Source organism: Corylus avellana, chromosome ca3, assembly GCF_901000735.1.
Source record: "Corylus avellana chromosome ca3, CavTom2PMs-1.0".
Taxonomy (NCBI): domain Eukaryota; kingdom Viridiplantae; phylum Streptophyta; class Magnoliopsida; order Fagales; family Betulaceae; genus Corylus; species Corylus avellana.
The window spans coordinates 37824577-37836586 of NC_081543.1; the positions used below are offsets into that span (position 1 = coordinate 37824577).

The window sequence follows — 12010 nt, forward strand, 5'->3', positions numbered from 1 at the left end:
GAATTTTAATGGTTGGTTTTAAATATCATTGAGAGGGGATCATATGCAAAATGGGTACTCAAACAGCCTGAATGTCATAAGGTCAAGTCTTAGGGTGTCTTTTGGAAGAAATTTTAATGGCCGGTATAAGCTTTTAGTAATTGGTTTTTTTATGTTCCTTCCTGCAGATGATTAAGAGGGGAAAAAATGGGGTTACCTATGTTGTTTTGAAAGGAAATGCGGAATTGTTAATAGTGTTGTAAATTTAATTCATTACATTGCATATATTCTCATGAATGGAACTTCTTAGAAGTGTCTCGGTTGTGCGCATGTGTTTCTTGCTTGAATCTTTAAGTTGGAATATAATTAAATAATAGTTTGACATACAGATTGATTGGAAGCCTGTGTATTTCAAATCTTCTTTGAGATGTAACCACATCAATTATTTGCATGACTTGTTTTTAGATACACGTCACGTCTTTTAACTGAAAGTTTTCACCCCTAGCCAAAAGGAGGGGGAAAAACCTCATATTACTCCTTGGAGTTAAGATTGTTTACCGGATTTTTACGATAATGCTCTACCTCTACCTGATCCTCTTTATCCACTCTGCTTTCTTATCAATCTAGAGAAACGCAAGGCAAGCACAGACAACTTGATGCAGCAACCGCCACACAAAAAAATGGCAACAGAGGGCACAGTGGGTGTTATACCAATGAACTCCATGCAAACTGACAGGCAAGGGGCTACAGGTGGGTATTCAACTGCTGTAGGGGGTTCCAATGTTGGTTTGTCATCAATGTCCCGGCAGTTACCAACTGAAAACATGTCTGGAAGGGAGGTTGGTGGTAGAGTAGTAAAAGCGTCCAGTGTTCTTTCCCAGGCGTGGAAGGAGGACATGGATGCAGGACGTTTGTTGGCATCTTTGTTTGAATTTTTCGGTGAAAGTTTGTACTCCTTTACCCCAAAACCTGAGCTGTCCTTCTTCTTGTGATTAATTCAATATCAACAGGAGAGTAATCATTCTCTAGAATGTGTAAATTATCTGTTAAATTCCCGTTTTAACAGAGGGTATAGATCCTGAGCGAACATGTAAACTCTCTGTTCATAAATGTCTATTAGTCTAAAATTGGAAGTTGCACGCCAATTTTTTAGGAATCTCTCTTCTATGATAATTTGTTTGCAATAATATGATTCTTTACAGCTGTGTTCGAGTTTGTTTTGAGGTATACGCAACTCACCTCCTAGAAGTGATAATTCGTATTTGTGTTAGGGTTTGGGTTTTATCAGGCATAGGTATTATTAAACTATATAAGTTAATTATAACTCGATCTATTTCATTAAACATGTCAGATTTATTAATCTTAACTTGCTAATTTCGTGTTGAATTCGTGAGTTTTTTAAAAAACTATCAATCCTAAATATTGCGTGTTGTGTTTGGATAGATAAATTTTAACCCGACCAATTTAATTAAACATATCAAATTCTTAAACTCTAACTTGCTAATTTTATGTTAAGTTTGTATTAGTTTGCAAGTTGATCTATTTCATTAAATGGGATAGACTCATTAATCTGAACTCTCTAAAGCACGGGCAAGCCTATGTCATGGTAAGGTTGCCACATCAGCAAATATATCCGTGGCACCCTTAGCATGTGTCCTTTGTGCACTCGAACTAAACCCAGGATTTGTATATTTTGTTTCTTGAAGCCTGTAGGTATTCTACTGGGTAATGTTGGGCGTTTGTGACCATTTGACAGTTGAATGGTGCAATTAGTAATATGCATTTTGTTCCACGTATATGCTTCATCGGACTTGCTGTTCAACATGTGAATGTGATACAACAAAAAAGATTTTGGGGATCTAACAGATTGTATAAACATAAACTTTAGTTAGAAGAGGATAATAGAAAGCATGATAAAGAATGAGAGTACTCCAATAATCTTACCTACGTACATAAAAACCGTGCAACCCCTAAAACAAAATGACGTTCTCATACATTTAGCTTCGAGATCATTACAGAGCCAATTAGTACAAGTAGTTGAAAAAAGGAAGCAAAAAGGCATTAAAAGAAAAGCTTTCGCGGAGCCGGTCTTGCTGGTGTAGTTGAAGGTGAGGTTGTGGACTTGAGGGGAAAGGGCATTCCCTTACCTTCTTGGCCCGCTGCAACTTTGTCAATCAGCTTTGCTGCCTTGGGATCTGTTAATAGTATCTTCTGAAATGACTGCGAGAAGCCTGTAGCAATGATGGTAACATGAATCTCTCCGTTGTAGCGGTCATCCACAACAGCTCCAAATATGATGTTGGCAGAAGGATCTGCTAAACTTGTAACAACCTGAAAAGGGTTTATTACATAAGCAGATATTAGTATGCTGAATCCATAAAACAGAGAGATGAAAAATCCCAGCACTGGATGCAGCAATTATAAACTCAGCTTGCTGATTTCTGGGGATTTCAGGCATGCATCTATGTGAGAACATGCACTAGGAATAATTCAATATTGTTCATCAATTTAAATACAAAATGAATTCGACCGTGTGCCTTCTTTGACTAGAATATAGAATAATAAAAACCAATATCTCAAGTACCTGGGACACTCTATTCACTTCCTGCAGGGTTATGTCCTTTCCTCCTGTAATATTGTACACTACCCCTGTAGCTGATTGAATTGAGGATCCAATCAAGGGAGCTAAAGTGGCTTGTTCAGCTGCTTCTTCTGCACGGTTTTTGCTGGAGGAAACCCCTACTCCAAGCATTGCAGTTCCAGAGTCTTTCATGACTGCCTTTACATCTGCAAAATCCACATTTACCAGTCCAGGAATCTGCAAAAGTTTCAATCTTCAAATTATCTAGGATAAGCAGAATGATAATGTTTAGGAAGGGGAAAAGAAGCAGGTATGGCTATGTTAAAATAATAAGGAATAGTTAGGGCATTGTGTGCGTGTGCAATTCACTAATTAATAGATAATCAATAATACAATCATATTATGCTTAACTGAGGTAGCCAAGGACTTCAACTTCTTAAATAAAATGGGCAAGTGATTGAAATGTAGAAATACAGTTGAGTGTTTCACACAACACTCACTGTGATTATGTCTGAAATTCCTTGGACTCCTTGACGTAGAACATCATCAGCAAGAAGGAAAGCATCCTGAAGGGGCATCTGCTCATCAGCAATATCCAGCAGACGGTCGTTTGGAATGACTATAAGAGTGTCAACATTCTTTTGCAACCTTTCAATAGCCTCCAATGCCTGAAGAAAAGTAAATATAATATAACTTGAAACTCCTAAAGCTATAGAAATTGATGTGCATCAAAGCTGCTGCCGCAATATCATAAAATTCCAGCTTAGTTCTGTGTCTAGTCTCTACACTACCATTAACATATATCTAAGCAACTCGTCTATAGCGCACATTAATAATGATAAGCACTACAACAGGGTTATGTTTTTTGGTTTTTCTTTTTTAAGAACACGAACATCTTAAGACATCACATAATCCCAAACCTGGCCAAAGTGGATGGAAGGAGCTCAATTACTGAAGCACTTTCAATAAACATCTGTTCATGTAAAAGTAACTTTTTGGCAATTACAATTTACAAATTATAAAGTACAGCTTAAAAAAGAGTTGGATACATTACACATCTGTCAAGGAGTCCAACCTTTTGGCAATCCTTTGAATATTGATTTTGTCTATCCAAAGCAAATAGAGAAAAGTTTGAAGTCATAAATATATTTCTAGCTCCAAAACAGGTTATGGGAGAACAAATGCAAGGGAAATTCTCTTAAACCGAAGAGTCTGAACATCTGTCCAAAAGGAAAGAAAACGTATGACATCTGTTTCCATTCAATTCAAGATATGTGGATGATGCCTCAATTAAAGCACTTCTCAACATTTGGTTAGGAAGTTTTGGATTTAATATATTAGCGAACAACAGATAAGTTATTCAAAAATTCCAAATAAAGACCAAAAGGACACCTGCCTGTACAGATCTCTTACGTCCTTCAAAGCTGAAAGGATAGGTAACCACACCAACGGTCAAATACCCTGCCTCTTTGGATATCTGGGCAACAACTGGGGCAGCACCAGACCCTGTTCCTCCACCCATACCAGCAGTTATAAACACAAGATCTGACCCCTTAAGAGCATTTGCAATGGCTTCTTTAGACTCCTCCGCAGCTTGTTCTCCCAAAAGTGGATTCCCACCCGTACCTGCATCTCTATCAAATAATTCAATCAATAGACACAACACTACCACCATAAAGTAAATAAGTCCACAATGGAAATTATACAAAGTGCAAACATGAGTGTGAGTGGGCTGAGAACACCAGACCACTGGCCTTGGTTGTGTGGTCAATGCCTAAAGCTTCAAAATAGTTAATTAAACATATCAATGAGAACACCAGACCTAGTCCACGAGTCAAAAGTTCTCCAATTTGAAGTGGGTTCTCGGCAGCAGAGTGTAATAGTGCTTGTGAATCTGTGTTTATCGCATAGAAATCAACTCCCTGAAATGTCAAAATTGTAAAACATCAAGATCAATAATGACTTATTTTCCAATTTAACACTATCCCATGTATACTTCAAACAACACAAGGCCTCAAGAATCCAATTCGGAAGTTATGCACCAAAAATTTGAATAAAAAAGGTGAAAGCACTGAACAAAATCAACAAATGCATGTGCATATCAAGCAATGGAAATGTTTTACAACTGTGTTAGCCGGTATCGAAGCAAACACGCAACAAAACACACAACACAAGAAACCACCATCGAGACCATCAAAAGTGAATCTTCATGCGGATTACAAGCATAATTAACAGAAACGCAAATGGTCACAGCTTATAATGTAACCAGACCAGCGGAAAATGACCAATATATATACTTACAGGAATAAATGAAAACTCGAAAAAAGGGCATAATTGAAGTAAAACCACAAATGGGCATCAAACAAAATACTCAAAACACAGTCAGAACCAAAATGAGGGACACAGAGACAGAGTTGGAATATCGGAGTTTGGCCTAGGCCCAGAAAATGTAAACGAAAACCCACATGTAAACCGCTACCAATCATGCGATTAACGGCATTGTTGCCACCACCACCGACGCCGACCACCTTAATCTTGGCCGATTCCATTGGGGCAAAGGAGCAGCTGACAACCCCAAAACGGTGATGTTTCCGGAAAGTACATCTTCTTTGAGAAAGGCATTCTCTAAAAGGGAATGTCTTTTGGTGAAATGGGGTGTGAATTGAAGAGGTTGAGATCAGCTCGTTTGCGTTTGTGAGCTGAAGAATTGCCATTGCCACAGGAAGTGAGAGAGAGAGAGAGAGAAAGAAATGGGTTTTAGGGTTTTAGGAAAATGAAATAATAGAAACAAAAACAAAAACAAAAACAAAAAAAAAAACCGTTTCGGTTTTCACTCTCATGGCGGATTTGGATATTTGGGAGAGGCACGTCACGAAGATTGGATGGGCCCCCGCCCGTGTGTGTTGAACTTATGTTTTCTGTTTTGTTTTAAGAAAAAAAGTAATAAACAGGCTGGTTTCCTGAGTAAACACCGCAAAAATATCGATTAATATATATATATATATATTATTTTAATTTTTGTTATAATTTGTTTTTTAATAAATTGAAGTAAGAGAAATGTTACACACTATCACTTACACATTTTTCAAGTGCGCATTCTTTATTAGTGATGAGAGTGCGTATAGTATAAAGTTTTCTATGCTCTGTCCAGGTTTGCTCTACACATTCATGAACCAAAAAATGGGACGTAAAAAGAGGAAATTTATTAGTACGATTTTATAACTGTAATTTCTCTTCGTTTCTTTTCTCCCGTCGTCGTTTACTTTGTTTTCTTTAATGAGATTTTATCTCTCTCTCTCTCTCTCTCTCTCTCTCTTTCTCACTAATTAACTTTTTTTTTTCTTAGCCTATAAATTAACAAAACTGCAGCACGGTTAAAAAAAATTGAAATACACTTTTTTTTATTTATTTATTTTAAAGTCTACATACCTTCTTTAAACTACTACTCAATCGACAATGCTCCCTCAAATTTTCAATAATGTCCCCCTAAACTGCTAAGAAATTGACAATGTCCCACTCAAGGCCAAAAAAAACAAAAATGACCTTAATTTTGTTTTTTTCAATAAGAAAAAAAAAAAAAAAAACTCAACTAAATTTGGAAAAAAAAAAAACAAAAAAATTATTTATTTTTATTTTAGAAAAAAAAAAAAATTAATTCCATACCATGGTTTTTGTTTTTATTTTTTTTTAAAAAAAATTATTTTTAGATTTTGTTTTGAATTTTGTATTTTTATTTTAAAAGTATTTTCGTCATTGGAGAGACATTGACAAATTTTGATAGTTCGGGGAGATATTGTCACAATTGAAAATTTGGAGAGAACATTGTCAATTGAGTAATAATTTGAGGAGTAGGTAGACTTTACTTTTTTTTTTTTTTTTTTTGGCATTAACAAAAGAAGAGTGAAAGCAAAAGAGATTTGGTACCAAATAAGAACTCTAGTACAAACATCACATTGCAAGAACAAACCTAATATATGGGAATGGTCAAATAATTGGCTCGGTCCAATAGATTTTTGGCATACAATCCACAAAAAAAAGGAAGTTGTTAAAAACAAAGGTTTCTAAGACTATTTAGTGAATGGGTTGCTTGAAACAATGCCTATTACGACAAGAGAACTTGTGAGTCACAACAAAGAGGATAGAACTGATAATGACTAGACTAGAACTGTCATAGAGGAGCACTAACACACTGTCCGATGAAGAAGGTGCCCAACGATGAATGCTTAGTGGACATCGCATTTCGATTTGGAAGGCTACATAGGTAAAAGAGAGGGCCCCGACCATGGAGAGGGTGCAGGGGGAGCAAAGGATCTTTCACAAGAAACACGAAATGATATCGACAAGTGTAGCCCATGCGCGCCAAGATGGCGTGTGGGTTGCACGCAATGGATGAAGCATAAGCCAGCAAGATGATGGAAAGACAATTGAGTGGAGGAGTGGAATAGACCAGTTGAATACCATACAAACATCCCACAAATATCTTATAAAGCGGGCGTGTTAAGGTCTAGTAGGGATATATTTCTTTTAACAAGGGCATATCCAATGACTACTAAACCTTGTCACGTCAGTTTTGTGAGATATTTGTGGGATGTTTGTGCAGCATTTAGCATTTCTCAAAAATAAACATGTAGAGATAATGCAAGGTTATCTCTGTATAGCATTGATATAATTAAAAAGAAATGTACATCATCACTTACTTCATTCAAACTATATATATATACCTTTACTGTCTGATAGAATGATATCAGAAAGTGAATGAAGGGTAAAATTTAACAATATTATCGCATGAAATATTGAGCAACAATGCAAAACCAATTCAAGGTTCATGCTCTAAACAAGAATTACATACACAAGAAGATACTGAATTACCCGCGAATCCAAAATCAGATGCTCTGCTAGCCAATCCATAACCCATGTTATTGGTTTACTAATAATGCACCGTATGTAAATCCACACAGAACTTCATTCTCCTTCACTCAGAATTGGGACTATGAGTGGTTTCATCTGTGCAAGATATACAATCGCCCACCTAACATGCAAAACAAGAATAATACATTACAACCAAGAAACAACTACACATAAGCTTTCCCAAATTAGAATTGAGACCAACTAGAACAGAGAAAAGAAAAGTCAGATTAACAGGTTTTTATTGTCTTCAACAAGAAAAGAGAATGATATCTCATGGCGTTGGTCAAATGGAATTGGATTAGATGCAGTAAAAAATAACTATAGCATATGTGCTATAGTTTTTTTAACAATCCAGATTTAACTTCACACTCTCTCTTTCTTTCTCATAAAAAAATTGAAATTAAATCTGGACCATTTAAAAATTTACATAACAGGTGCTGTAGTTTTTTTTTATGGTACTTAAGCCAAATCTAGATCAAATGTCCCTTTTTTATCCTAGTTTATCCCACTGGGTTGGTGAGGGGAGGACATCAATGGACATGATGCTAAAGGAACGAGACCCATGTCCATTAATCCTATCCACCAACTTGTTATTGCTATCCCCTTAGTGGAGTTGGGGTTAGGCTATGACTCGACCTAAAAAAAAAAAAGTGTACATGAAGTGCTATGCAAAGAGGTGCACATGTGCAATGACTTTTACATACAACATCAAATTAGATGGACTTCTGATGTTTGAATACTTGGTTATAGCTGATGAAACGAAAAACATGCAAACTAAACATGCACTTACATCATCCAACAACAGGTTGTTGCTGTATTAACCAATGTTAGGTGGAACCTGCAATGAGAAGAGCAGATTAGGCCACTTTGCACATTACCAGAAGAATATAAGATGATTGAAATAAGATACACACAAAAGTTTCAAAAGGGATACAGATTAATACATTAACCTTCAATGAAAAAAGCAGATTAGGCCATTTTGCACATTACCAGAAGAATATAAGATGATTGAAAGCATATACACACAAAAGTTTCAAAAGGAATAAAGAGTAATACATTAACATGCACAGTTTTCATTAGATAGCTGATGAACATTTCAATTAAATCTAAATGCCCCATTACCATAATCACTCAAACCACCATCAGATAGTATTTCATTAGCATCTGACTAGTGCAGAAGATTTGAGAAACCTAGATTTTATAAATAAGCAATATAACATACCCACCCACACACAAAAAAGTTGAGATACAAACATGACCTAAAGAAAATAACATAAAAAATGGATTGGATTATGAGAAACGTACAAATTAGTGGAGGGTCCTCTATTGCAGCAAATTCTGGTGCTCAGAGACGCAATGATCCCAATCAATGCGAAAATTAGCGTTGTCACCAAGAACCCCATGTCGATTTTCCCTTCGATCTGGGAGAGAAAAACCAGTTCCCGCAAGAACAATTAGGAATTTGAATTTTGATTTAGGGTTTGATGAAACCGAACTCAGAATCGATCCGGAGTATGAGATCTCACCACGAACGAAACACTAATGGCTGTTTGGTTACCGCGAAAATATGGGCATGCAAAATTGGGCCCAACAGCCTTATGTAGCCTAAGGCCCAAACTCAAAGTTTGCAATATCAACTTGGGCCTGTACTTGATGAGCCCTGAAGTTCATGTTCGGCCCAAATGTATGACCCAAAAAGAAAATCACCAAAATTTTTTAAATTTTAGCGAAGAAATTAATTCAAAAAATAATGCTATACATCAACTCAAAATTTACGTGGTGTGATTTTCTAACCTAAAAAACCAAATTTTCATGCACTAAATAATTTTACATTTTTTCTAATATTCTAAATTTTTTAAAATTATAGAGATTTTACGAGATACGTTAATCCCTCACCAATAACTAACTAGCACATTGGCGGTGCACACGATTTCCGTATCACTCATGACTTGTTATCAATCACAGCTTACACGTCTATGTTGAAAAAACACCGGTTCTTCAGCCATAGGCATATCAATTTATAATTAGAAAAATGCTTTACATCTCAAATTTTCTTCTCAAAAGTTGGTTCCCAAATGATGTGTCATTATCCCATGAGTTGGTGACACACTTCCCAAAATAATAAATCTTATGAGATGGTAAGATATCATTTGAGAACTAATTTTTTGAAGGAAAATTTAGGATGTGTAGCAATCCTCTTATAATTATAGACAATAAAAATAACATAAGATGGGACTTAATCATACCAAAGGCTCCATCATCACTCGTGAAACACAACATATGGTCCTCGAGTCAATTAACTTTGGATATTACCAAAAAAAAAAACACTTTGGGGAAAGTTTTCAATTTTTTTTTTTCTTTTTTTGTGTCCCAATGACACGACGTGTGCAAGATGAGTACAAGCAGGGGAGGAACTAGACAATTAAGAGTGGGGGACAAAATTTTAAAAATAAAAATTTAGGGGTAAAAATTTAGTTTTTGTAAAGACATTTCATAAAAACCCATAAATTTTAGGAATAAAATTTTAAATTTTAAGGGTACTTTTAAAATTTTGGAGAGACAAAGGCCTACACAGTTCCGCCCTGAGTACAAGGCTTTTTTGGTTAGTTAAAACATAAATTTGGGTGAAAAAATTGTTATATTTCCCTAGCTATTTTAGTTTTTAGTTTTTTTTTTTTTTTTTTTTTTTTTAAATAGATTTCTATGAGAGATGTACATGACTATGAAATATAGGTGATTTGAAAAGAAATAATATTCAAATAAAATAGTGAAAGTAGTTATTTTGAAAAAAAAAAAAAAAAGAGTAGTGAAAAAAAAATGATTTTTTAAACATAAAGTAGTGAAAATTTTTGAAACATTAAATAATTAAATTAATTTACATGATGAATTTCTTCATTTTGTAAGATATTATCACATGAGAGAAAATTGTAATAATACTCAAACATTTTTCAATAATAACTAATAGGAAAGGTTGTCTTGGGGCTTAGACGCACAACTAATGCCTTTATTTATCAGTTTCTTATTTGCACATAAAAGAAATAATTTCTTGGAATCTAACATACCAAACTTTGTGCATGTGGTGCATGTGAAAATATACACTTTATATCAGAAGAAAGATCGCACTTTTGTATCAAAAGAAAGACAAGGCGATCGATAAGTAAAAAGCTTTCAAGACAAAATCAAATAGGATAGATAATTAATTGCCATCTTTTGATTTAGCAAGCAAAGTCCCCTCTACTTTTGTCAAAAAGATCTATAAAATAAGAAAGCAATAATCTCTTTTTCTTTTTATTCTGTCTCTTGAATTTTTTTTTTTTGAGTAACGTTTTTCTTTACTTTCATTGTACACAAGTTAATATGAAAAATCACTTAAAATACGTCGATCATGTTAATTAAATGAGCATGATTATAAATAGGTGTAATGAGTAACAATACTTCTTCTTTTTTTCGGGTCCGTTAGCAATAGCAAGAGAAGGGGAATCTACCTTATTGATTTGCAAATCAATTTGGTAGAAGATCTTTAGAAAAAGCGAGAAAATCATGAAGAGATAAAAAAGCCATGTGAGATGAGACAATGCTGACAATGCATGGTCTCTCCCAAACTTCTTTGCATGGGGGCTACATCTTTTCACAATATTAGATTTGCAAAAAAGAAAAGCTCAATTATAAGAAACCATCATACATAATTACATATGATCCTCGTTGCTGGATTTTGATTCATTAAATAGCTGGCTTTTGCTGGTTTTGTGTGTATTTGTTTTCAGTTGTTAATAGAAATTGCCCATATATATATATTTATCAAAAAAGGCACGGAAACATCATCGGTCCTATACCATGCCAACTATTCTGTCTCCTTGTGGCCAGGCTCTAAGACTTCCAGTCTTCCACCCATTCCTAGATATAGAGTAGTAAGAAGATAAGGTGGGACATTATTTATAGGAGTAGCCTATAAATCCTTTAAGAAGTTGCAATCATAGAGCTAAAATAAGCTGATAAAAAATGTCAATGATCAGCTTTAATTAAGAGTTTAGCCAGATATAAACCCAGAAACTAATTAAAGCCATTAAGATGGTAACTAAAACATTAAACTAGCTCGGATATTTGCTTAGAATATAAATTCAACTATTAAAACATTAATTAAATATTCGTTTATCCCCATATATAGTAAGACTAAAAGCTTGATAAATCTAATTAACAAAAATATTTCCATGCACGAGAGTATATATTAATAATGCTAGAAACCACAAAATATACCCGAACATGCAAAATTGCAAAGGCTAATTTCTGCAAAGGAATGGAGACAACTTAATGTGATATGAATGGGTACATCACTTTTGGCTGGAAACGGATCCTCTACAGTCCATTTAAGACTGAAGAATATCTAGTTAAAGACTAAGATTTATTTTTAGAAATTTTAAGGCTCCAAATGGGACATTTGTCCCATTACTAAAATAATAATAAAATATCTTTTATAGTTAAATAATAATAATAATAAAATAATAAGGAGTGGCTTCGACCACCCTAGACTAACTAGTCTGGGGT

General features: G+C 34.8%; 2 protein-coding genes across 2 annotated transcripts in view; one reads left to right on the forward strand and one right to left on the reverse strand.

The window, feature by feature from the left end:
* The window catches only part of LOC132175072 (transcription initiation factor TFIID subunit 6-like), a 21169-nt gene extending 19996 nt beyond the window's left edge, over positions 1-1173 (forward strand). Inside the window, exon 13 of the mRNA XM_059586887.1 lies at positions 607-1173. Coding sequence (XP_059442870.1) covers positions 607-971 — 365 coding nt within the window. The 3' untranslated portion in view covers positions 972-1173. The remainder of the gene's footprint in view (positions 1-606) is intronic.
* Positions 1174-1890: 717 nt separating this feature from the next.
* Positions 1891-5348, reverse strand: LOC132176386 (cell division protein FtsZ homolog 1, chloroplastic-like). The gene is made up of 6 exons (XM_059588577.1): positions 5026-5348; positions 4383-4482; positions 3957-4186; positions 3061-3228; positions 2564-2797; positions 1891-2310 (listed from the first exon to the last, which is right to left on the reverse strand). The coding sequence occupies exons 1-6, from the start codon at positions 5272-5274 to the stop codon at positions 2041-2043; spliced, it is 1251 nt and encodes a 416-aa protein (XP_059444560.1). The 5' UTR covers positions 5275-5348; the 3' UTR covers positions 1891-2040.
* Positions 5349-12010: the final 6662 nt, after the last annotated feature.